Here is a 27332-nt window from a genome sequence, read left to right as displayed (position 1 = left end):
CCTTGGATACCAGGTATTTTGGGGAGTCTTCAGGCACATCAGGGCTATGCATTACACTCTTGAGAGGTTAGATCTCCTCATTCCAGCCCAAAGTGAAGTAAAAAGGCACTCAAAACATGAACCCTGGTGGTACAGGCTAAGAACACAGCTCAAGTGCCAATCTTTCATTTTGTACAGCCAAACAGTGAATAGCTGAGAGTAAAGTGATATTTTTTTCCACATAACAATAATCTTTCTAGAGGAATGGACCAGAAAATGTGACATTGGGATTATTAAATAAGCCTTATTAAGGAGGTCTTATGAAATTTGTGCAGCCACTCAGGTCACTGTTTCTCTGCAGTGAATGCCCGTGGGACTTTCTGGCATTTGGCACACTGGCAAAGAGCTGTTCCCAAAGCAACACAACATGAGCCAACAGAAGACCTGATCAGATGGGCACTGAGAAGTAACAGATTGTGCAGTCAACTAAGAGCTGGCATCACGCTCACCAAGCTAGACCATGGCCAAAGAACATGTTAATGTGGAGGTCCTTCAAAGGGGGTGAGGATGTTGCTGGGCAGAGAGAGGTAGTCTGTCTAATCCAAGTGAAACGTGACAGAGTTTAGACACACAAGAACTTCCTGCAGATTGCCACTCTGGTGGTGAGCCAGAGCTCCACAATGTTGCTCTGAGCATCAGATGAAGCTGAGATGAAATGAGATTTAATTTATGCCTGTATTTTGCCATGTTCAACTCCTTAATCACGTTAAAATACAGAAAGTTACAGACTTAAGCTGAAATAAAAAAAATTATAATTAAAACTTTCAAAACAAAGCCCAGCTAACAGTTTAGCACTCTCACATTCCCAGTGTTCTTCAGTTCACAACAAAATTGACCCAAAAGTGGCTTTCACAATGACAATCATGTTCTGACAACTTTTACAGTTACTGGGCAATGTGAAGAAGATGGCATACAGTGCAGAAGTTTAGAAAAATTTAGGTTAAAAGGTAGCCCAACTGCATGCTCAAAGGTGAGCTAACTTCAAAGCTGAATCAAATGCAGCTGCAGAACTGCTGTACCATACATCTATTAAGCGCCTGGATGAGTTGAGGAAGAACTGCCACCTGCTCCTGGACCAGGATGGGATCCTGATTACCTTTTCTCTGGTGTTCAGGAACAACATGGGCTCCTAACAAACCAATAAAGTAGCTTCTCAATTGCTGAAATTAGGTGTCCAACTTGTTTATGCCCACAGCTGAAAAACACTGATCTCATCAGAGGTTTTTATTCTATGTACTGAGAACCTCTGAGAGACTCTAGGCACCATCACCAATTATGACTCACGACATTCGGCTATGCTGTGAGACACAGAAGGGCTACAAAGAATACAGTGCTGAAATCAAAACAGTGCCAGCATCAGGACAGAGTACCTGGGTAGTCCTCCAGGAAGCACTTCACTCTGTCCAGAGCTACCTGGAGCTCACAGCATTTAAACTTTCTTGAAGTCACTCCTTTTTAGGACAAGTCAGCACTGCAAGGTTAACAAAGCCATTGAAAGGTAGTCTTAGGTGTGTTTTTTTCCCACAAGACTGGCTGCTGGATCACAGGGTAGAACATTCACTTATTGCTGTGAGCAAATAAATTATGACTCAGCTGGAAGTTCTAGAAAGGCCTGGAAGTAACATGCTACAAGTCACAGGTAAGTGCTGTACCCAGGGACAGTATGTGCCATGTATAGTGGAGATGTGCCTAGGAGAGCTTGGAAATACTTAAGAGTATGGATGCCCTTAGAAGTGATCTAACACAGCACTGTACGCATCTCATGTGATCCTGGGACTAGTTTATTTTAGCCACATCCTTCGACTCTCCTGTTCATGTTGTGGGAAGATAAAATATTTTTTCCCCAGTTCTTATTCTTTTAGGAATACAAATAATAAATTAACCGTTTTCCTAACATGATGATGTTTCAATCCTTTATCATACAGACATTTTATCAAGCAATAGTGATGTTTGTTAATCTGTAACAACATATGTGTTGTTACAAATCCAACAACAACATTATTTAACTTGACTTGCAGACACATCTGATCATTGTTAGACAACTATCTGCCAAAAACAATACAGGCATTATTTAACCTCTCTGGAGGGAGAGGTCACAGTAAATTTCTTCTCAAGTTGCTTCCAATCCGTTAGCTATTTACTATATAAATCAAACAAATTTTCAATATGTACATGAACATATCAAATCTGCTGAGCAGTTCTGCTTTATCTATTTTGTCTGATTTTACAGAAAATTGAACATTCTGGAAAAACAAACAAACCAACCCCCAAAACTAGGCAGTCATTTTTTTTTCACTTTACAAACAGCAGGCTTTTAATTAAATTTAAAAATTAGCTTTTATCACTTCAAATTGATGGCATGTTTACATAATGATCTGATGAACCATCCGGCAGCTCTAGCAAGTTGCCCAGAAGCGGATGCTAAAACACAATAATTTATTACAGAGAAAAGAGGCTTAAATGTTCCCAGTATCATTGTGTAGCATAATTCCTGTGTACCTCAAACAAGAATTATGAAAATACAGAGCATTAAGACTGAGTAAACTTTACAGTCACTGAGCTTATACTAAGCATAGCTGCCCCAGCCATGTGCCCACCGTACCTTTCCCAGGTTATCCCTCTCTGACCCTGAATTGCTATCACACCACCCACAAAGCAACGTTTCCTGCAGAAAGGGACCTGGGAGTCCTGGTCGATGGTATGTTGAATATGAGTCAGCAGTGCCCTGGCAGCCAGGAGGGCCAACCGTGTCCTGGGAGGCATCAGGCAAAGCATCACCAGCCAGTTGAGCAAGGGGATTGTCTGGCTCCTCTCTGCACTGCTGCAGCCTCACTTCGAGTCCTGCATGCAGTCTTGGGTGCTACAACGTAAGAAAGACATTAAGCTTTTAGGGAGTGTCCAAAGGAGGGACAAGAAGATGGTAAAGGGCCTTGAGGGGAAGCGATATGAGGAGCAGCTGAGGTCACTTGCTCTGTTCAGCCTGGAGAAGCAGAGACAGAGGGGAGACTTCATCCTACCCTACAACTTCCTTGTGAGGGGAGGAGGAGGGACTTCTCTCAGGTGACTAGTGACAGGATCCAAAGGGATGGCATGAAGCTTTGTCATAGGAGGTTTAGGTTGGATTTTACAGTAAGGTTCTTTACCCAGAGGGTGGTCAGGCACTGGAACAGGCTCCCTAGGGAGGTGGTCGTGGCACCAAGCCTGAGAGAGTTCAATAAGTGTCTGGACAATGTTCTCAGACACATGGTGTGATTTTTGGGGTTGTCCTGTGCAGGGCTAGGAACTTGACTTGATGATCCCAGTGGGTTCCTTCCAGCTCAGGATACTCTGAATCCTCTCTGCTCTCAAAAGAAACCAGTTTCCACGACGTGCTGCTAGCCGGGAGTCACATACCAAAAACCTTCAAATATCCTTACAGCACCCTTGAGACACACGGAAACCTATTCTGACCTTCATAACGGAATTAATCCTTCGCCTCGAAGAACTCTCCCAGCTCTCTTTTTACCACTGAACCCTCCGGACTTCCGCCCCCCAAACAGCGCCGCCAGCCTCTCCCCGCCCTGCCCGCCCGCTCTCCATGGCGCCGCTCCCGCCCCTTCCGGAGCGGCTCGGAAGCGGCGGGGTGGATGGTCGGGCGGGCGGCGGGGCCGATGTGCCGGGGGCTCCGCGGGACAGGCCGACAGGTAGCTGCGCTTGGCGGAGCGCGGGGGTCCCCCGGGTATGGCACTCCCCCGACCGCGCCGGGGAGGGGGCGGCGGGAGGTGTCGGGACTGGGACCCGTCCTGCGCCCTCGGCTTAGGCCGGCCCGGCCCTTCCTGGTCGGCTGCTGTCCTCGGTCGCTCTCCGCCCCGGCAAACGCTTGCCGTGAGTCAGTGTTAGAGTAACATCGCAAAACAGTGCTGGAAGACACCGCTAGTGGAGGTGTTGACTGGGAATAACACCTGCTCGAAAGCAAAACAAAAGAACTGATGGAGTGTGCTAAGCGCTCTGATTGTCATTAAATATTTTAGCCTTTGTGCATCTGAGGATATGATATGTGGGATGTCTAGGCAGACTGCTGCAATAGAGAAGAGTACTTGGCTATGTAAGCTTGCTTACATGCTCGTTACTATTTAATGTAACTAGTGCAAAATGATTATAAAGAGGAGTAGTAGTCAGTAGAAGGAGAACCTCTACACTAGCAGTGAATGGAACTCTTTTGTTTCTACGTTTGGAGGAAAGGATACTGTGCAAATGACATTTCAGTACAATTAGCTACGAAAAATCTTATATTTAAATAAAATACTCAGTTTCTTAGTAATATTTTTTCTCTTTTTTTTTTTCAGTACCCCCAGTGTGACCATAAAATATGATTCTTTGCCTGCTGCACCAAACTCCCTGAGTACTTCTTTTGTAGTTTGGTCACGTGGCCTCAACTACAATGGTAAGTTACGATTCGGATAATATATTTTCAGATCCTTTTGCTCTAGCCTGCTAGCTGTCTGCTGATGAGGAGAATACCATCAATGTTTCACATCTTCTTTAAAAAAATTATTTTGCATGTCACTTCTGGGCTCTGACATTCCTTTTTTTAGGGGTATGTTCATTCCTTCATAGCTTGTGAATGCTTCTAAACACTTAGTCACTGACCAGTGCATCATAGGAATTGTCATATGAAGCTAGTGGTGGGTTTTCAGTCACAATTGATGGACAGTTGGGTGCATATAAGTCCTGCTTCCACATAGTATTCTATTCACTAGTTCTAATATTGCTTTGGGTTGTTACCTAATGTTAAGCAGTCAGGAAACTGAATATCTGAAATCATGCAGTTATCCACTAGACTTAAATAAAAAGCATGAGTATTAGACATTTTCATTAAAACACCTAGACACTTGAAAATTTACATGTTCTGTAGTGGTGGATTCTAAGAAGTAATAGCATATTAAGTAGATGGCTTTTTTCGTGAACAGGTAAGAAACTTTGTGTTAGGTATGTTGTAGATGAATGGTAAAATGCCTCAGTGGTTTTGTTGTATATTTCTTTGTTGTTACTTTGTTGTTGTGTAATGTTTTTCTTCCTTGAATTCTATTATAACAAAATATGAAATACTCACTATCTGTGAAATAACTGGTGCTACCTTGGATTGGACATGGCTCACGCACCTTCTGTTCCTTGACGTTCAAGTAAAGGTATTTGCTTTCACGAACAGCTCATAGGGATGGTTTAAACTGAGGAAATAACACAAATATGTATGTGGAAAGAGATATCTATTACAAATGTTTTTAAGCTTTACTGAATATTAGAGCTTGTTACAATACATTCCTAAGGGCATTATCCACCTGTCCCTGAAATTAATGCATTGCTTCTCTGGACTTTCGTGGAGCTGAATCAAGTCCCAAGCATTCTCCTACAAGACTTTAGTTCTTAGTATTGTTCTCTCTCTCCTCCCTGCCCCGAATCAGTTTCATTGTCTGGTGCATTTAGCAGCTGCATGTTATTCCTGTACAAAGGACGCAAAGGAGGCATCAGAGCTAAAGTGAGTTCCAGAGGAGGAAAGTTAGGCGCCAAGGAAGAATTTCTTTTTTTGTTTATTCTGGATTGAAATACTTGTTAAATTTTAGTCTAAGAACTCATTATTCTTTTTGATCTTCTTGAAATACAGGAATATTGGCTGCAGGTATACTGAAGTGAAAGACATTTCAGAGAAGCTAAATTCATTAAAGTAAATGGTATTGAGTATACTATGCCATGGGATATAGAGTAGCTTTTCCAGATTTTGCTGTGTTTTGGTAGAGTTGTCCAGACTTAGCCTACTTTAGAGGAAATCTGGAGTGGAAGCTGGTTTTGTTTCTTAGCCACCTAACAGTATGTCATAAGAAACTCTTCTCAAATTGTATTGTGTGCAGAAGTAACATTCTTAACAAAAGATCTTAATTTCCATTTTATGTATTAATACTTGGGCACCAGTATCTAGAAGTTAAAATGTTTTCTTCCTGGACAGCTGTTGAGGGACACTTTGGCTTAGGCTTTCTGTTGAGTCGGTGACCACCTTAACAAAGGAGAACAGGTTATCTACTTGTCATCGCTAAGTGTTTCGGTTAATATTTGTTACTGCTTTTATTAGGTGTAATTTCTATTCCTATTTTTAATTTCAATTGCCTTTCATTGTTCTAAGGCTACATAATTTAGCCAAACCTTGTGATACAGTTACATGAGATTTCAGCTGTTTAGTATGTACTAAAGAATGTTTGAGCACATCTTCTAATTATAAGTCCATATGTGGTATTTTTATGCATGAGGATGTTTAAACAAGTCATGTAATTTGAAAAACCCCTTTGTGATTCTTGCAGCAACAAGCTTTAGAACAGGCATTGGATCGTGCTGAGGTAAGAAGCAGCTAAATTACTTGCTTGTACGTAATATATTCATCTCACAGTTATAAAAATACAAGTTATATTTTTATTTCAACTGAAAAGCAGTGGAAAAGCATGTTATGTAAATATAGGTATGTGTATAAATAATCACCCATACATGTAACACTGAGTTTACAAAATTCTCAGGATTCTGCAGGACTTCAGTTTTCCCTCTTTAAACTAGCATCTGTGTGCTGTGAAATAGGCAGAGCTCTACAAGACAGCTGGCAGAAATATATGGTAAAATCCTGTTTGTTTTTAAGGATAGCCCAGTTAGAACAAAGAGGCAAGTGTCTTCACATTCATGTTCTTTCATACTGACACGTGACATGTTACCTTGAACCATTCCTGTGATGGGAAATGTTTCTGTGGGCGATCCTCTCTTCACTGAAATTCTAAACTAAGCTGTTAATCAAAATACTTCAGACAAAGAACAGTGATTAGGAAAAACCTTATTAGAATATAAATCATATTTAATGTAGGATGATATTTCTCTTATTCTTTTTAATAGGAATATTTAATGAATGTGAATTGTATTTATAATGCACAGCTCTATAGAGAAAACAAATGTAAATGCAAAAGACAAGGGGAAAAGTAAACTTCCTGAAATTAGTTTTGTTGAGGAGTACTTGATTGTAGATGTTGTTGAGCCAGTATGCATAAATTTGGTCATATCTTAGCATTACTGTCAGCGTGTTAACTATGTTAACTTCAGTAACGTTAGCGAAGTACAGTAGTGTTAATTACTGCTGTAATTAAAAAACATGAATGCAGAATCAAGACTTTGTGTGCAACTAATGCCATAGCCATGAAATGCTACTTTTGACAACTAAACTGAGCTGTGTTCTTGTCGATGACTATAACATAGACCAAATTGTGTTCAGTACACTTTTGGAACAGTCATGTAGCATAGCTGCTAATTACTTTCTGTATATGTGGAACACTGTCTGGTAATGGTCTAAAGTTGTGTGGTAGATAGAATTAAATTTCTTTGTAATGTATGTTATTTTTTTGTTTTACTTTTCTCTTGTAGTATATCATTGAAAGTGCCCGTCAGAGACCTCCCAAAAGAAAATATTTATCCAGTGGAAGGTATTAAGAGTTTCAGTATTCAGTTTTTAAATAACATTTCTTTTGATTTAATGTTGGTTACATGTTAAGCTTTTTTAATTGCAGAAAATCTGTGTTTCAAAAACTCTATGATTTATATACAGAAGAATGTGAAAAAGAGCCCGAAATAAAGGTAAGTGGAAATTGCTGAGAAGCTTTTAATTGCTGTCTAAACAGGCAGGTTCAGAAAATACATTTTTTTATTTCAATTAATTCCTTTGTTAAAAGAAGAATAAACTCTTCCGACTGTAGTAGTTACCTAAGGCTAAGACTGAAAGAGAAACAATTATTATGAGTTTTGTGGACTAAACTATGTAATTTAATAGCATCATCTTAGTCCAGTTTGAAATAAAAACAAGGTAATGGGAAGGCCAATGACTACCTGGTAACTGGTAACCCTAAATGTGTTTTTAGAGGTTATAAAGTAGAATGCTTGCTGAGGATTGTATTTAGTATACTCTTGAAGTGCTTTTCTTTATATGGAAAGAGAGAATTTCAAAAGAATGGTCTGGAATGGACAGATCTATCTAACAGGTTTATTAGAGAGCAGTACTATTAAAGTAACTGAATGATATAATATGAATAGTAAGGCCTAGACTGGCTTGAGTGACCTGTTCATTCTGTCTTAATCCTGTGTCACAGAAGTCAGTTGAGGTCAAGTTCAGGACCGGTGTCAATGCCACGTGCATTGTTGTCAGTATCACTGTTTCAGAATCAATTGCTTCGAATGACTGCCGTAGGAAAAAATGTGGACAATTTTTGACTCTATGCTTTGCTGGAAAGTCAGATTTATTTCTCTAGCAGCTTGTAAACTCAGAAGTTTGTGAAATTTTTTCCTAACGTTAGCAAAGAAGCTCAAGCAGACTTAGCAATGCTAAATATAAGGTTTAAAAAGGCACAAGTGACTTTGCTAAACCATGAATGTCAAATGGAACAAGAAGAACAAGCTGTAGAATCTGCTGTATTGCTGCTTCCAAGGAAATAAAAACAGATGAGAAGCTAAATGGACGTGAGATGTTAGTTATTGAGCACCTGTAATTCCTTTCAGTGATTCTGATATGGTTGGTTGTATTTAGCATATGATCTTGATACAAATCACAGATGTGAGGTTTTAAGCAAATTATAGACTTGAAAAACATCAGTAGTGAATGAGTAGTAAAATGTTTGAACAGCAGGGAGAAGATCAGCCTTGCTAGACTGGAATCTAGGAAAACCCCTGGGATTTTAATGCAATAGGTCTTGCTAAACTAGAAGGCACCGGGCAAACTTACCCAACTATAATAAAATTGAAGTAGCGAAACGAGTTATAAAATCAGAGTAGGTGAAAGGGATTGTTGCTGATCTAGATTTGAATAAAAAATTAAGTTCTTTATTGAGGAGTTGGAAGCTTATGATAGGCAAGTTTGTACGTAGAGCCCTTATTCACTGAACTAAGATGTTGATAGTTAATACATACCTTGGTCTTATGTTAGGGATTGTGACAACTGAAAATGAAGAAGCTCAAAGATCAAGGTACAAAGGTTAAAAGATAATGCTACTGTGAAACTTCATCCATAAGCATAGGATTGTGTATTTGTTTCTTAATTGGCAAAGTAAAAATGAACTGAGTTCTAACTAGAATTTGATCAATGACTTGGATGTAGCTTAAAGGTTTTAGTGTACAAAACTATCAAAGTTTGTTTTCCAGTATTGCACCATTTTGATGGTACAAGTTGTAATTAGATTGTCCACTCAGAAGCAATTTTTAAATTAACACTGAATACTGTTTTTCAGTCTTAACTTTCTCCCTAATTAATTATTCTTCCTCTATTACTCCAGTCTGCCCAGCTTCATTGCTTTTTGGGTCTCTTCTATTCTGCTTATGCATACTCAAGAGAGAACTAACTGTGCTGAGCTGGTTGTCTAATGAAACAGTTGGCTTCACTTGGCCTCTAGTGTGCAACATTCCCATATGTAAAAGTTGAAATAAAAAAAAAAAAAAAACAAAAATAATTTTGGACTCAGTGTTAAACACAAATGTGGAAACAGACCTGGCCTATGGACTGGAAGGATCATAGACTCTTAGGATCATAGATTATGCCTTCTGCAAGGCAGGTAAATCTGAAGATCTCTGCTACAAAAACAAATTTTAAAAAAAAATGGAAAATCACTGATCAGTTGCTTATTCTCAGTTGGTGTCTTCTGACAGCTGCATGTGATAGCATCAGTGTGCAAGAATGAAAAACATCTTGGAGTAAGCAGAGTTTCAGAACACTGTTAATGAAAGTCACTTCAGTTCCTTTAAAGGTGCATCTTCTGTGCATTCATGAAGTAGTGCTTTTTTTTTTTTTTTGGAAGTGATCTGTTTATTTTAAGCTTTTTGACCAACTTTTCAGTTATAAAGGTAGATGGGAAAATCAGTTTAATATGCTACAGTGAGGAATAAGAAAAGCAATCATGATAAAGATAACATAATAATTTTGTGTAATACTCTGTGCACTGCTTGAAGAGTAGGTATTAAAATTAACATTTTGCTTGTAGCCCAGGGTGGAGGAGTAATAAACAACATAAAATCACTACTTCAGTCTGGTTAGGCAGGAGCGCTCAGTATTCTTTATTCAGTGATAGTCATCAGAATTCACAGGAAGCGAAAGAAGCACCTATGTCTTCTCTGTGCGGCTTCCCATCCATCACACAGTCTCTGCAGTGCATGTTCAGGAGGGAGGAGTGCTGCTTTTGTCTGAGTGAAATCAGAGAGGGTAAAGGTTTAGCTGATGTAGCAGAGCAGTAGAGCTGGCCTGGTGGCTTGGTATCTGAACTCTTGTAGTATAAAGCAATGAACGCTTAAGAAACTTAATACACCTCAGGCCAGTCCTTGATCTTTATAATCTTTACACACAAGACCTGAGCTAATGGTTAATATCAGTTTTGACACAGTATCTGAGTGCCAGCTCAAAGGAGAAAGGTATTTTTTTGTAGACATAAAAACTTTTCATGCTTAGTGAAACGTAACTTTATCAACACGTTGAAATGTTTGTACTTAAAACACTAATTTACTCCAATGTCTTGGAAAGGCTTTATATTTTAAAATGTTTTTATAATATGTCTTTAAAATCTGAGATTATACGAATGCAGTGTCAGAAATATTCTCAGGCCTATGTGATTGTCCTCTCCTTTTTCCTTTACCTGTTTTCCCCCCTCAACATCCTAGCCTCCAAAAAAATGTAACAACCTAAAAATCCAAGCCATGAGTGGCCAATGATTATTGAACAAAACTTAAAAAATAAAACTAACATATCATTCACTGAATTATAAATTTAGAGAGTGATGCAATTAACTGAATTTTATTATATTTGCAATTTAATTACCATGATATATATTTTACTTCCGAGGTGTTTAAGGAGCAGAAGCCTTCCATAAAATAAATCTCATGTCTATTTCTTGCATACATAGACAAATATTTAGGAAAAAAATATTGTTTATTTAGAAATTCCATGAGTGGTTACTAGTTAGTATAAATTATTCTGTACCTGTATTTTGGATGGAATAATGCCATTAACTGAATGATCCTTTTTCTTCAGCTCCTGAAAATAGCAAAGTTGGATTAGAACTGTTAACAGTATTATCAGTAACAGCTTCTAGAAGTTTTATTGGTTCTATCCCAGTGATAGAGGAATGGAATTGTTTTTTATTGTTTTATTTGGTATTTTTAAATATAACTTTAGTGTAATTAATTAATCTCCTTTACATACCTTACAGAATTCTCATATTTCTTTCTGTCCTAGTGCCAGTGCATAGCTAAATATGAAAGAATTAATTTACCCAACACAGGGGAACATACTGAAAAACTTTTCCATCAAAACATGACAGTATCTCAGTTTTTAAAAAAGAGGATGTCAGAGTAGTTGAGTGCTGACTTTCGTCTCAGATGACATTTCCTGTACCTCAGGCTGCTTCCTACTATGTCTAAGTGAAAGCCCAATAGCTAAGTCCTCTACTCAGGGATGTGTCTGAAAATTGAAGCACTGCACATGCAGCCTCCTGGTGTTTGGTGGATGGTGGAGGTGTTAACAGGAGTTCTGGCTGAAGAATGTTTTGCTTAACCTGCTTCATCTCCAGCATCCTGTATGAGAAATTGGCTTTCATGACCAGTCTCTTACCTCTGTTGTTGCTACGACATACTTTCCCCCATTGTCCCCCACTCCTCCAGTTCTTTTCCCATTAATTCTGAAAGACTTTAGGTGCTACTTTGTCTGTTTCTTAGTTTCCACTATTTCTGTACTGTAAAAGCCAGTGAGATGTAGTCACCATCATTCATGATGCATGGGGAAGAGTTAACTTTAGGCAATGATTCTAAAACTACGTAGCAGGAAATTGAAAATACTTTCTTCCCTTTTCTCTTCCTTTAATTATATTGCTGTGGGATTTGGAGGTTTTGTTTTCAGTCCTTTTCTCTGTTTGTTCCCCAATAAGTTATGATCCTACTTTCCCTCTTTTCAATATCTATGGAAAGATGAATTTGTTCAAAAAAAGATAGCCCACTACTACTTAGTTGGGTGTGTGTGAAATGAGTTGTTTGGCAGGGTTAGTAGAGAGCTCAGGTTAACTCCCAATTAATGGCTCCACTCAGGGCTGGTATTCTGAGATGAAATCTGGCCTCCAGCCAGAAAGTATTAAATTATCTGAGTTTTAGAATTCATTGTCTTAAGTTCTACGGGGGCTTTAAATGTTTCAGTTGATAGGATATACATGAGGTCTCTAACACATAGCAAGTAATTTTAAAAATCTGTTATACATGGGAAAAATCATTCTTGTAGTTAAATAAGGGAATAGTGTCTGCAGCTGCTGAATCAGATTTCAGCAAATACAGACAAGAAAATGCAATTAAAGCTTCCAAATGCTGTAATTAAGTATTTTAATCCTGGAGAGAAATATCTGCTTCTGTTAGGAATATTTGAAAGTACTAAATATTTTGTTGTTTTTTTTAAACAATGTGTAGAGGATAAATGATGTTCATAGAAATTATACAAATAAATAGGGCCACTGTAGATTTATAACATCGTAGCATGGCATCATTAACTCTGTTGTCTGTGAACCTCCAGTTCTAGGGTTTGTAATTTAAATGAGTGAGGGTTTTTAAAAAAATCAGTGTATATTAGTATGTGTGATAATACATAATATATTTACTCTGCTGAATACAGTACAATTAAATTTAACTGGACTTGTTTAGATGTATACTTTGTTGTTAATCTAAATATTAGTCATATTCTAGCAATTGTTTTTATTTCTACTAATTATTTCATTGTATTATGTTCATGAGCAATGTTTACTTTTAAAGCAGAAGCTGAGACGAAATGTGAATTTACTTGAGAAGCTGGTTATGCAGGAGACGTTGTCATGTCTGGTAGTGAACCTCTATCCAGGAAATGAGGGTTATTCACTTATGCTCAGGGGAAAAAATGGTTCAGGTAATAATTTTGCTCTTTAATTTTTAAAAACACTCAGAATGCTATATAAATAGCATGTGTTGTTGCTTACATGTAACTGTTCCACTTCTAAGATCATTCTGGGGGTGACGGGTGGATGGAGAACAAACAACTGTACTTGAATTAAAAATTTACATAAAGCTGTGAGGTGCAGTGTAAATCTGTAGATATGAGCCTTTTTGATAGCCTTTCATTCTCTTATTTCCACTTAGTTTCTGGAATTGCATATCCAAGTTTCTCTTATATAAAGTTCCTTTTGTCAGATTGATTGTTTCACTGTTTCCTATATCTAGGTCTGTCTAAAGGCATTTTTGTTCCAGTTTGGTTGTATTTCCTTGCTGTTGGTACTGTGGCATGCAATAAGAGCATACAGTATGTCACCTGGGAGCAAAAATTCTGTCTGTTAGCACCGTAAGAGCAAAATAAAGCTCTAGAAACAGAAAGGGATGTGAAAATTAATACTGTGCAAAAAAATATGGTCTGTTTGGATAGGTTTCTGCCAACCCTGCTTTTTCCTGTACCAAGTTTGTTTTAGATTTCTCATTGTTAAAGTTGGAACTTGAAAGGCGAAAGAAAGGTAATATGTTTTGTTTAAATTCAGATTCTGAGACCATTCGTCTGCCTTATGAGGAAGCAGAGCTGCTTGAATATTTGGATGCAGAGGAACTACCACCTATTTTGGTTGATCTTTTGGAAAAATCGCAGGTTTGGAAGTTTTGTTTTCGACAAGAACTTATGTTTTTTACCCAGATAGACCTTGATTTTTTTGAATGCTTCGCATAGGTGATTCTAATCACAAGACATTTGTGCATTTGAAACTGTAATATTTAAAGCCTCAAATAAATATTTTATTGTTCTTTAGGAAAAAAATACTGAGGAGAAAGAGATAGAAGAGAGATTGCTGTGGTTATAGCTGTGAAACAACTTCAGCTCTGTGCTCTAGCAGAATGCCCTTTGTTCTTGGTCATAATGACAATGTTTGGCATGGGAATTTTTTGAAACTACTTTGCTGGCATATGAAACACTACATTTTAAGCTTGTATTTTAGGTATGTCTAGGCATGTAGTAAAAAGCACCGGTCTGAAAAAATTAATGATTAGTTTTATTCATAGTTTCACTGAATTTTATATGTTATATAAAAAACTTCTATTTAGAGGCAGGGGTGGATTGGTAAATATTTGTTTATTTAAAAGTTGGGGTTTTTTTCTTTCAACTAGGTTAATATTTTTCATTGTGGATGTGTCATAGCAGAAATACGTGACTATAGGCAGTCTGGTAACATGAAATCTCCAACATACCAAAGCAAGCACATTCTTTTGCGTCCTACAATGCAGGTAAGAAGTGGCTTAAGTAATTTCTCAGTGTTACCATAGTTCCTAGACTGGATACTATTACAGACCATATATTAAGAAATCTTATTACTCAGTTGAAAGCTAATTACCATTATGTCTTCTTCCTCAGACTTTAATTTGTGATGTGCATTCTATAACAAGTGACAACCACAAATGGACACAGGTGGGTTAGAGGTTATTTTAAAACTTTATAGTGATGTCATAAATACATGAAAAAATAAAATTATGTAAAATTTTCTATTTGTTTAATAAATATAGAACTTACTCTTTTTTTATTAATTCAAACTGTCAGTGTGTATAGTTGTGCATGGTACATGATTCAGAGAGCTGCCAAATTAACTTAATAGCACCTTTCCACAAGATACCATAGAATACAATAGGATTTGCTAAAGATTTTGTGGAGTCAGACCTTAATTTTTGAAGTGAAAAATGACAGCCTTGGAGTGACTCTAGCTAGTTTACCCTACTTCGTTCATCTTCAGTGTGCAGCCCCAGAACAGCACTGGCAATCTAATGACACAATTGCTCCTCCACCTTTATTTTACTATTGATACTTTTAAAGTAAAGAGAATCTAAAGTAACTACAGTAGTACAGTTATAGGTAGTGAATTGCTGAACAGGGTGGTATACTCAGTGTTCTTTTTTGTGTTTCAGAGCCACAGTCATGCTCAAATCTAATTCAAATTGTAATCTAATTCCCAGTAGATCATCTTTATGGCACTGATTGCTAATACATCAATATAAATCACTGACAGAAAATGGATTTCAGTGCCACTAGTACTGTGTTTGAAGCAAGCAAACAAAGAAAACTCACACAAAAAACCCCAGAACGTGACCTCTGCTTTTCAGCAGATTTCTTGGCTTTTTCCTACTGGAAACCCTACCCAAGGTCTGTAACTAATAATAATGGTTAGGGATACTTAATTGTTGAACAGTTTCTTCTGTTGACTATTCACACACAATTTTTTCAGTTTTCTCTAAAATGATGTCCATGTGCACAGGTATATAAGAGCTTAATTAGTGTAAAAGTTTTCATATTTTTACATTTATTAATAGCTGTGTATATTACAGGAGGACAAACTCCTACTTGAGAGTCAACTTATTTTGGCTACAGCAGAGCCTTTGTGTCTTGATCCTTCAATAGCAGTGACGTGTACTACAAACAGACTCCTGTACAACAAGCAGAAGATGAACACTCGCCCAATGAAACGGTAGTTTTCAGTGTGAAACATTTTCAGAGAAAAATATAAGTAATGCTTTATGTGAAAATTTAGCTACTCGTATGAAATACTTACTGAAATATTAGGATTGTGTGAGGACCAGTCAAATTATATCTTATTTCAAAGTGCTCAGTATTGTGCTGTATTTCAGTTAGTAGTAGATACTGTAGTATGCTTATTTTTGTATATCAAAGGAAAGTGTGTATATATATATTTTCTCAACATAATCTGTTATACTGTATTTTGCCTCTTTTTTGCATAATTTATGTGTAGGCTGAGTCAGATGGCAGCTTAGTATTGTAAAATATATAAATTGATATGTTGCATATTGGTCTCTGATTTGTTAAAAGCTATGTATAAGCTTAATCCTGAATGAGGAAATCAAGGGAATTATTTGCATGTTTGACATTCAGGCTAAACAGAAGTGTAAGCATATCAGAATCTTGGAAAAGTTGAAATTATTTCACTTTTGTGCGTGGTTATTCACTTTTTTTCCACAAAAGCTTGAAATGGTTAATATTTATTCTGCTACAAGAGTTGCATTCAATTATGCATTAAAAAAATAACCCCATTCTTAGTGCTGAAACACATGAACAGAATACTAGTATATTTTATAAATATGAAATAAAAAGTTAGAGTTGTACAGTGTAACCCAGAAAAGCAATTTTAAATTAATATTTAAAAACCTATTAGTCTCAATTTAAGTAGGAGTTCTCTGCATATTTTTGTGTTTGTACACAGGCAGTGGAGAATTTAATGCTGATGGTTTTACAAGCTTGTGTCATTTTTCCATAGGTGCTTCAAAAGGTACTCAAGGTCCTCTCTGAACAGACAGCAGGAAGTAGCTCACTACTCAGCTCCACCTCAGCTCAGAATACTTGACTACTTACAGAAAAGGAAGGAGAGGAAAGCAGCCCAGCAGTATGACCTCAAAATTTCTAAAGCTGGAAATGTAAGTGTTCTGAGAAGTAATTTCATATGCTTCTAAGTATTTAATTAGAACATTTAACATATTAATCCTGCTTTTTCATTTTCCAGTGCGTAGATATGTGGAAACAGAACCCTTGCTACTTGACTGCACCTTCTGAAGTAGACGTAAGACCAGTTGTTACCATTAGCAATTATTAGCAATTTTATTGAACATTGTATTATATGAAGAAGTGACTAAAAAGTATGTGGTATCAAAGAAAAAATGGGATAACTTTACTTTTTACAGTTACTTTTCTATACCATAAGGTATAAACACGAGTGAAACCACACTGTAATTGTAACAGAATAGTTTGTATGAGGTAAACAGTACAGCTGTTAACTGTTTTTCTTCTGTGGGTTCAATGAGCACATGTCTATTTGAAGTTGTTTGATAATATGAAAACCAGAAAAACAAATGAGGTTTGTGGGTTATTTAAAAATGAGTCACTTCTCATCTTGGTAGAAATTCCTCTCTTTAGATATGTTATGATACTATGGCACATTAATATTTTGAGAAGTTTTGATTTTTATACAGAGAATTCTAGTTGAGAGTTCTTTTGATCGCTCTGTGTGCATTCTTCTCTCAGGGACATTCGTGTTCTTAGTTTCTGGCACTGACAAAACATATACTACCAGTGTACAGAAGGGACTCATAGAATCATAGAATACCCTGAGTTGGAAGGGACCTACAAGCATCATCAAAAGTCTAACTCCTGGTCCTGCAGGACAAGACAACCTGAAAAATCACACCAAGTGTCTTGTCCAAACACTTAAACTCCATCAGACTTGGTACTGTGAACACTTCCCTGGGGAGCCTGTTCCAGTACCTGACCACCCTCTGGGTGAAGCAATTTTTCCTAAAATCCAGCCTAAACCTCCTCTCAGGTCCTGTCACTGGTCACCATAGAGAAGAGATCAGGGCCTCCCCCTCCTCTTCCTCACAAGGAAGTTGTAGACTGCAATAAGGTCTTCCCTCAGTCTCCTCCAGACTGAACAGACTAAATGACCTCAGCTGCTCCTCATACGGCTTCCCCTCAAGGCCTTTCACCTTTTTCTTGTCCCTTCTTTGGACACTCTTTAATAGCTTTAAATCCTTCTTATATTGTGGCACGCAAAACTGCACACAATATTCAAGGTGAGGCCACACCAGTGCAGAGCAGAACAGGACAATTCCCTCCCTCAGCCAGCTGGGGATACTTTGCCTGATGCCCCCCAGGACACGATTGGCCCTCCTGGCTGCCAGGGCACTGCTGACTCATATTCTACTTGTCATTGACCAGGACCCCCAGGGCCTTTTCCACAAGTCTTCTCTAGTCTAACGAGTCTTCTGCAAGACTCTGTAGACTAGACAAGTCTACAAGCTTTGGACATCACAGGGCTGGCAAGAACATGCATTACACATGAAATGATGGTATAAGTTTGTACTTTTTTCACTTTGACTTCTTAATCATTCCGCATTGCAGACAATTATTTCGATCTGTAGTCCTAAGCTATGTTTCATTCACTCTTTTGTTGTTTAACCTAGCAAATATGGTGTAACACTATAAGTGTCAAGTTCTGAAGATTCTCTGATTTAGTTTTTCTGAATGCATAAAATAGGAGAGTCTTTATTTTCTGATCTCTCTATTTTCTTTAAGGTGGAAAAATATGCCAAAGTGGAAAAGTCTATCAAGCCTGATGACTCACAACCAACTGTCTGGCCAGCACATGTGAGTAGTTTAGGCCTTTGGCCAAACTTCACTGTCTCTAGTTAAAATGCCTCTTATTTCAACAAAGACAAAGTAATGTAGGAATAATCTTCTCTGCCCCAATTTAATTAATCTTCCATGTGTTATATGGACATGGGAAGATTACCAGAGATACTTGTAATTTTCTACAGTACAGCAAGCATGTGATCAGTCTTGTAATTTCCTCAGGTTTTCCAGACATAAAGGGAAGAGCAGCTTGCAGTAAAGAAAGCATAATAATTTACAGGGAGCAGTACTCTGCTCAACAAATTGCTTTCTTTACTCAGACACTCCAATGCTGATGGAAAAGAGCTTCAGTTAAAATCAAAATGTTAAATTTTGAAAGAGGTTAGTATTAAATGCCTCTTACAAAAGCTCTTCCTGCAATATGTAAGTTGAACCTTAAGATTTTTGGCACAAATTATGTTATTTGATAGGAAGTAATAAATTAATGTAATCAGCCATAGATAATTGATTACTGTTTTTATAATTTCAGAGGCAAGATACTATCTTTATTAACAGCATGTATCATGATGTCTTTGTAGTTTCATATTGGAAAAAAGTAATACTTTCTTACAGAACTTAATCTTCACTCCCAGCATTTTACTCTGAACATTTTTTGCTTTGTCATAATTTGTATTAAACTGTTCCTATATATGTTTACCCCATCTGCCTTTCCATGTCTAACATGATTGTTTAGCTTTTGCAATATCGTTGTGTTTTTTAAGAGATGATAAACTCTTTTTCCCTTCATCCCTTTAGATAACTTACTCTCAAATCACTTCCATTTCATATTATGCACTCCTTCCTATAGAGTTTTACTTGCTTACAGAGTTACTTATAGAATGTTTTTTACTATGTTGTATAAAAAGCTGGTCTGTTTTACTCACTGGTTCTGCTAACACTTGTTCAAGACTTACTAGGTTGTTTTCTTCTGTCATTTTAGGAAATAAAAGATGATTATGTATTTGAATGTGAAGTTGGTAATCAGCTTCAAAAAACAAAGCTGACCATTTTCCAGTCTCTTGGCAATCCCTTGTACTATGGTAAAATTCAGACACTCAAAGGTGATGAGGAAAATGACAACCTGTTAACTCCATCACAGTAAGTTACATGCTCTTTTAAACTGTGCTGTGATCTGATAGATGAAGGAATACAAACATTGCTTGTCATTTTCAGTCATAAAAATACTCCAGAGCTAAAATCTGAATTTAAGAGTTTTTAACAAAAAACATACCAAACAAAATGCGTTCAAGCAACCATCATATCTTTAATGTACTTTTATGTTAAATTTACCTGTTCTTTTACATTGAAAATATATTGTGGCTAAAAGCAATCTCCCACGAACACAATCCACGCAAATTGTGGAGACACCATGAGATGTCGTTGCACTCTTTTTTAGTGTTATTCAGAATTTTGATTGTTCTTAAAATGTCCCTGATGCTGTGAAAGCTTAAGACATGATTTTATTCTATTTACCCTTAGACAGAGAAATTTAAGCTAAATAGATGAAAGAAAACATAAGCTTCTAAGAAGCTTTTTCATTCTGAATTGTTTTGAATATGCTGTTTTTGGCTGTGGTTCTACAACTATTTTCTATTCTTGGCTCTTTTTGTTGTATGTACTAGATTACTTGTGTGGAGGAACCTGTGCAGCAGAGTAGAACCTATAAATTTCAGTAAGGCAAGGAGCAGTGAGCCTGAGCAAACTTTTTAGTTTTGCTAATGAAAATTATTTTTATTGTCTAGTATGTAATTCTTCTCTTACTTTTTTTATCCAAATCGTAAAACATCTCGAGTATTAAGAATATTTTATCCATAGACTTCAGCTATTTACAGTTTGTTTCCATACTGTTGTGGTTTAACCCCAGCTGGCAACTAAGAACCATGCAGGCACTCACTCTGCCCCTCCTCCCCCTGCCTCCACAGTGGGATGGGGGAAAGAATTGGAAGGGTAAAAGTGAGGAAACTTGTCGGTTGAGATAAAGACAGTCGAATAGGTAAAGGAAAACCCACACACGCAAGCAAAGCAAAACAAGGAATTCATTCACCACTTCCCATGGGCAGACACGTGTTCATCTGTCTCAGGGAGAGCAGAGCCCCATCATGTCTAATGGTTACTTGGAAAGACAAATGCCATCACCCTAAGTACTCCCCTCCCCCTTTTCTTTCTTTTTCCACTGGCTTTATATGCTGATGACACCATATGGTATGGAATATCCCTGTCTTTGGTCACTTGAGGTCAGCTGTCCTTGCAGTATCACTTTGCAACTTCTTGTGCACCTCAAGCCCACTTGCTGGTGAGAGACAAAAAGGAACTTTGTAGTTACTGCTCAGGAATACCTAAAACACCCATGTATTATTAAAACTATTTTCAGCACAAAACACAGCCCTATATCAGCTACTGTGGAGAAAGTTAACTCTACCCCAGCGAAAACCAGCATTAGAATTTATCTTCCTAAACCAGCAGAGCTAGCTTAGAATTGTGTAATAAGACTGGGAATTAAATGGATTTAGAGGTATTAAATGCCTCAGGGGAGGTTGGAGTTCATTGCTAAGACATTGCCAATTGAAGTTCATCAAAACTTGGATAATTCCTCATAAGCAAACTGTCATTCAAAATAAAAGTTGTTCAGTAAAATAAAACAATGTTTTTTACATATTTTTTTTTTATTTTTGGAGCTGGAGAAAGAGGAAAAAAGTGTTAAAAAAAAATCACTGCAGTAATAAGTTTGCAAGCTGTAAGTGTTATGCAAAAGAGAAATATTTATTTAGGAGGACTGGAAAATCAGAGGGAATTGGAATTTGCATAAGTGAAATCAAACAATGGAAACTAAATATTTGCTAAAATATTATGGGTAGGGCTGCTTTTGACATACCCTCAGAAGAGTTATATTTCAGTGTGAGCATATTGATATGTTGTTGATTTATACATAACTTTGTACTTTTTACAGTTACAATTCTGTAGCAGTTACGTCCATTTCCTTGAAAATATAAAATCCCAAACTTCCATACTCTGCCTTTTTCTCTGTAGGTTATTTACCCCTAAAGGAGACTGTATTAGACCATGTGTGTATATCGTATATATAGTTAGGAAGTCAAGTACGTATTTCAAGTACTGAATAATACCCAGTCCGTTGAATGGATACATTATCACTTGTATTTTGAGCAGGTCAAAAAAAAAGGTAGCACTGACATTTGTCTGAAGTCTTGTAATTTTAAAAATATGATCTTTTAGTCCAATTCATGACTGAAAATGTATTTTACATTTTAGGTTCCTTATTGGTTCGAAGACTGATGCTGAAAGGTAATTTAATATAGTATGTACAGCCATTTGGTTTGATGCCAAATAATAAATTTTGTTCCTTTTAGCCATTATGACTGCTAATGTTATGATTATGGAAACAGATGCAGAACAGATGAGGAGAAATAAGAGGAATTAATCATCATAACAAGAAGTAGAATATAGTGTGTAGTTTCTTTATTTAAGGAGCAAGAAAGAATAGAGGAAATCAAATATGTGAGCACAGTTTGTTGTGCTACCTGAACTCTGAGAGCACTTTGCAGGAATTTCATCCTGACATTTTGGATAGTAAATTACCGGTCATGGAACTGGTACATTTGAACTTGTCATTTGAAGTGTAATCTACGACTTAAGATTTATACAACTTACTTTTGTGTGTTGTGCCTTACTTGATTCAGCTTTCCTAGAGAATCAAGTAATTAAAGAGTTTTTCAGTGTATTTTAGTCATAGAATGAGTAGGAGTAGCAATTCAGAGAAACAGGCAGCAAAATAACTGTTTTTTCAAATGTTTGTCTGCATGCATCACATTAGATACCTGTGCATATGAGCACAGAACCTTTAAAAATCAACCTCTGTCAAAGCCAGTTGTGTTTTTATACTTCCATAGGATACCTTGAGCTGATGTACGTGCCATAGCTCTTATCCCTATCTTATGTGCCTGGCAGGGAAATGAGTATTTGAGTTGATCAGAAATCAGTAATCGTGTTCTTTTTTTAAATAGGTAATTTCGATCAAGAAACCCTGTGCTTATATTCTCTCCTGCATCCTTTGTGCTGATACTTTTGCTGTTTGTTCTGTAAGCGGAACTGGGGGATTGGCTGGCTGAAAACTAAAACAATAATACAGGGGCCTAGTTGTAACTGGGATTGGTTTCCCGATCCTGCTTGTCACTTGGTTGCACAAGTCCTTCTGTCAGAATAGCAACTGGGTTTCAGGGACTAGGACAAGATGCAACAATATAAGAGGTCAGGACCACCTTTTTGAGTACATGGCATTTTACTGCTCTTAATTCCACTGTAATTTTAAGTCAGTCTGAAATCTAATTGCTGAAAAAAGTACACTGCACCCTTTCCTCTGTTGTGTATCTCAGGGCCCTTTCTTAGGTCTGCATTAGTCAAGTAACAGCATATTACAGAATCAGTGCTATACCAAAATAAAGTGTAGTTCATCACGTTTAGGTGTAAGGTAATAGAAATATTCCAGCAGTTTTTCATTGAGATTCAGTCTGTAAGTGACAACAGCACTTCAGCTTGATTTTTCAAGTCAGCAGGGTCACTTTGTATATTCTGCTCATGTTTGTGAGTTTTCCCTCAACTTGGTTGTCTTAGATTAGTAGAGATGTAGTATTTCATTTGATAGAACAGTATTTTAAATTTGTTTGCCTGATGCTATTGGTGCTTTATTAAATGTCTGTCGTGATGCTCAAAGAGGAGTGATTGTTCATCCCTTGCATTTAGATTCCTCATCTGACATAGACCTCAAGTTAAAGGAGGGGTTGACTGTTGCACAGGAAGCATAAGCAGAAGAGACACCTTTATAAAAGATTCTGGGCCTGTGTGAAGGGAATGGGATCCCCACTGACATCCCAAAGACCTGCAGTTGCTTTCAGGAAGGGAACTGCTCTATCTACTGTTTTCCATATTCCTCCAGAAGAGTGTTTCTTACACTGTATTTTGCATTAGAAAAAAAAAAAGACCGGGATTAAAAGTTAAAATGGAATAAACCTAAAAGCCCAGGAACATAATGTAGAAAGATACATAGAGATTTAAATATTTTTTATATATGTGCATATCTATTTTATATAGAGATATGCTTACATAATAGATAAAATATATGACCGTAACATATGCAATTATATGGTTTTATATATGTATCTACTTTAGAAGTTAAAACTTGTTAATCTTTTTATGTCTTCATTTTTTGTTTCAGGGTAGTGAATCAGTATCAGGAGTTAGTACAAAGTGAAGCTAAATGTCCTGTGAAAATATTTCATAATTCAAGTGGATCAGTCAATCTTAGTCATCTTTCTCCAGGGAAGGAAATGGAAGTGAGTTTATTAAGCCACACATGGTTTTATTTGCCTTTGATTATTGAATTGTTAGAATTTCAGAGATTGCTCTGTTTGTTTCAAAGAATATTTTGAGTTGGAAGGGACCCACAAGGATCATCAGCTGTTAGGTGAGTGGTCCATACAGGGATCAAACCCGTGACATTGGCGTTATTAGCATGTGCTCTAACCAACTGAGCTAATCTCAGGGTTCTCTTTGCTATCGACATTTAAAAGTAAAATAACCTAAAAATGTCATCGCGAACGAATTTTTAAATGTGTTGTGGTCACGATCATTCATTGGAAAAGTTAAAGGAAAGCATTTATGTTTTCAGTGTTCAAATGCTGTCTTCTAGATGTTTCGGGGGTTTTTGGCTGTGTATAGTGTAGTTAGCTCCAAGGTTTTGTTTTAGCATTTTCCCCTGTTCAGATGAACCTTTCACAGAACAGTATAGTAAAATGCAGCTATGTGTTTTATTTTGCAGGTCAGTAAACACAGAAGGAGATGGAGTAGCTAAACTTCTTTTACCTGTAGAAATTAAAATTATTTTCTCTTTACTTTGAAGAGGAAAACGTAAAACAAAACAAGAAGAAAAAACCAAAAAACCCCAAAACAAAAACTAGCAAACAAAAAACCCCCCAAGAACTTTAAAATGTGTATATTTGCATGCACACACATTTCTACCTTTCCAGTATAAATTCTTGCATTCCCAAATTTTCCTGCTGGTTGGCATTGCCTTGTTTTACATTCTCCTTCTGGCTTTGTTGGTCAGATTCAGTACTTTAGCAGTGAGCTGTATTTAGGCTTCAAGTAGTAAATGAGAGTTGTATCTGTTGGGCTATTTCCTTAGTGACATCCTCGCCTAAACACCTAGTTTTAAACTCCTACAACATTGCTGTGAAAGAGGTAGTTCTTGGTGTCAGCCAGACCAGCAGCATTCCAAGGCCAGCAGTTGCAGAAAGGGATATGAATGTTTATGTGTATACACATACAGGCATGTACATGCACATGTATATATGCATTAAAATCATATAATAACTTGGGGTGGGAGGGTACTTGCAGAAGTCATCTTGTCTTGCCTGTACAAGCCCCCACCAAAATCTGGACCAAAGTTACTCAGGTTTACTGTATTCAGTGATCTTGTTACCTTTGAAATGGGCCATTAGTCTTTATTTTCAAAACCAAGAAAGCAGATTTTAGTAGAAGAAGAGAAAGGTAGTCCTTAAAATTTTCCTCATAAGATTCTTTTTTATAAGCAAGGAATTAGAAACACATATAGGGACTCTCATTACTGAGAATCAGTGGAAGCTAAGCTTACCAGAAAGGGTGATTCTGCACAATGCAGAATGATCTGATTTCTTAACCCATGCACATCTAATTTAGGCTCCAGCATTGAAATATTCCCTTCACCATGTCAACAGCCTCGTTTTCTAGTTTCAGCAGTTTGTGGGCCTTATGTTTGTTTAGACATTACTTTCATTTATGGAAAAATACACATAGGTAAAAATTTATAGGTAAAAATACATAGACTATATATAACTGTAAATATGTTTCATTCTTGAGTCTTTTGACAGTGTCAGCTATTAGAATTATGGATTTTGGTTTGTTGTGAGTGACTGCAAACTACCGACTCAAGTAGCTGAAGTTAATTTATGTTCAGATAGCCTGATAAGTAGATTTTAAGAACAAATAAAAAGGGTCAAAAACATTAATGAAGTTTTGATCCCACTGAAACCAGTGGGGAAATGTGTCTTGATTTCTGTGCATTTTTGCTGAATGTGTTTAAAATCCTACTGCTAGAATCAGGAATTCTGATCCCTTTCTTTAAATCTATCTTGGTTGGAAATGGCAGGTATATACAGAGAGAATGAATGAAATTATGCAATTTTTCAAGTAAAACCAAAGTATTCATTTACTTCAAGTGCATTTGTCACTCTTGCATTTGTGAAAATTACTAAGAAGGATTTCAGAATTATGGATAAAAGTGAAACTCCTTAATTACTTTAATTTGCTCAGTTTAAATTTTTGCCAGCACTTTCATGCTGCTTCTTGATCGTAAACACTTTAGATAAAGGGAGTTGGTCATAGGTTATGTTTTTTAAATAAATACCTAAAAATCTGAAATGTATGACGGGAATTTTGTCGTAGTTTTGAGGTATCTTAATACATATTAACTGAATTGTCTTTTCTGCCAACTGTGTGGAAGCTCACATCATTGCTGTGGTAGTGTTAATTTCTCTTTCCTCCCAGCAGCCAGAAAGCATATCAGGTTCTGTTCAGTCTTCAGTGCTGGGGAAAGGTGTAAAACACCAACCTCCTCCTATCAAATTACCTTCAAGTTCACTAAGTAGCTCTTCAGGTAACTATTTATTGACTCAAGCATCTCCTTTTTACATATTCTGCCTGTTGTAAAATCACAGGATATCCCTTTAGTAAAGATTTAATTAAAAAAATACCAGAATCTTATCTGTGAGAAGATATATAATTTTTTTTTTATTTCTGATTATATTGGTCACAAAAGTGTATCTTAACAAATATTTGAGTAAATCTGCACTCACAGAACAATAATATATTTTAATTATGCTTTTTCAGGGAATATTTTTAGTTCACAACAGTCAAGTGGCCATCTAAAATCCCCAACTCCTCCTCCTCCTTCTAAGCCTCCTGGTCTTTCTCGGAAACAATCTATGGATCTTAATCAAGTTAACATGCTCTCTCCAGCTGCCATGTCTCCTGCGAGCTCTTCACAAAGTGAGTCACGACCTAAATTCTCCATTAAATCTTAGGCTTTTGTATAAATGCTTCCTGAGATAAACTTCTTAACCTGTGGAATGATGAAACTTAAGTGTACAGTGTACCCTAAATTGTATAAGTTGTGCAGCTTTAGGCAGGTCTCTTGTTCACTGTATGTAATTTCTGTTTATTGTAACTGTGTTTGTTTTCTGTATATATATGTATGCACCCTCTGTGTATACGTTTTAATACATTTTATGCAATTAGTGTGATCTCCTCATATATGAAAGGCTGGTAGATGATGTGATGAGATAAAATTCCAAAGTGTAGATTTTTTTCCTCCAATGTAAAACCAGTATGTTAGATCAGTTTGCCTTTACATAATTTAAGCATCTAGTTTACTAAATGTTATAGGAGCTGGTGCAGTTGTGTATCTATGTATGTATATAATCTGATCAGTCCCAAGGTGATAATACAATAAACGATAAGATGATTTTTTAAAAACACTCCTACACTGTTTTACAAATCATTGCTGATTACAAGTGTGGTGGTGATGCTGATGATAATAGCACCATATCCTGAGGTGTTAAAATGCAAATTTCAATCAAAAGTGATGTCCCAGTTTAAGTATTTTCATTAACATTGTCAGGTTCATTGTAATCATAGCTATAGATCATAAAAAAATTTTAAAATACATATGCGTCTTGAGCCATTTCATGAACAGATTTATACAAAGAGGAAACCATATCTGCAGTTTCTCAGTCTTCTTACGAATAATTGTACACTGCACGTTTCAGTATCCTGCACAGTATTATAATATGCTTTTTGCATTAAATAATTTAAAAACTGGGTAGCTCAAAAGGTGTAACTTTTTGTTTTGCACAAAGAAAAAAAAGAAAACTTATAAAAAGTTTTCTTCTAATATATTGACTCTGGTATTATGTTGGTGCTATGAATTGCGTAAATCTGCTGC

At 36.7% G+C, this 27332-nt stretch overlaps 1 protein-coding gene across 13 annotated transcripts in view; it reads left to right on the top strand.

The window, feature by feature from the left end:
- Nucleotides 1-3625: 3625 nt before the first annotated feature.
- Nucleotides 3626-27332, top strand: part of SUPT20H (SPT20 homolog, SAGA complex component) — a 33468-nt gene continuing 9761 nt past the window's right edge. For 5 of the 13 annotated variants that reach the window (XM_017828606.1, XM_017828601.1, XM_017828596.1 and 2 more), the window contains exons 1-18: nucleotides 3630-3722; nucleotides 4365-4462; nucleotides 6369-6404; nucleotides 7465-7523; nucleotides 7608-7674; nucleotides 12859-12988; nucleotides 13608-13711; nucleotides 14224-14340; nucleotides 14468-14521; nucleotides 15430-15569; nucleotides 16374-16530; nucleotides 16617-16673; nucleotides 18185-18256; nucleotides 19221-19378; nucleotides 21548-21580; nucleotides 23508-23625; nucleotides 25877-25985; nucleotides 26219-26377. In XM_017828606.1, the coding sequence (XP_017684095.1) occupies nucleotides 4460-4462; nucleotides 6369-6404; nucleotides 7465-7523; nucleotides 7608-7674; nucleotides 12859-12988; nucleotides 13608-13711; nucleotides 14224-14340; nucleotides 14468-14521; nucleotides 15430-15569; nucleotides 16374-16530; nucleotides 16617-16673; nucleotides 18185-18256; nucleotides 19221-19378; nucleotides 21548-21580; nucleotides 23508-23625; nucleotides 25877-25985; nucleotides 26219-26377 (1573 nt within the window). In that variant the 5' untranslated portion in view covers nucleotides 3630-3722; nucleotides 4365-4459. Of the gene's footprint in view, nucleotides 3723-3884; nucleotides 4124-4364; nucleotides 4463-6368; nucleotides 6405-7464; nucleotides 7524-7607; nucleotides 7675-12858; nucleotides 12989-13607; nucleotides 13712-14223; nucleotides 14341-14467; nucleotides 14522-15429; nucleotides 15570-16373; nucleotides 16531-16616; nucleotides 16674-18184; nucleotides 18257-19220; nucleotides 19379-21547; nucleotides 21581-23507; nucleotides 23626-25876; nucleotides 25986-26218; nucleotides 26378-27332 lie in introns of those variants that run through there. The other 8 variants (XM_017828608.1, XM_017828602.1, XM_017828607.1 and 5 more) reach the window with 6 other exon arrangements.

This window comes from Lepidothrix coronata, unplaced genomic scaffold (assembly GCF_001604755.1).
Source record: "Lepidothrix coronata isolate B3197 unplaced genomic scaffold, Lepidothrix_coronata-1.0 Scaffold150, whole genome shotgun sequence".
Taxonomy (NCBI): Eukaryota; Metazoa; Chordata; class Aves; order Passeriformes; family Pipridae; genus Lepidothrix; species Lepidothrix coronata.
Note: the sequence above shows the minus strand (reverse complement) of the source record. Positions and strands in the feature narration are given on the sequence as shown.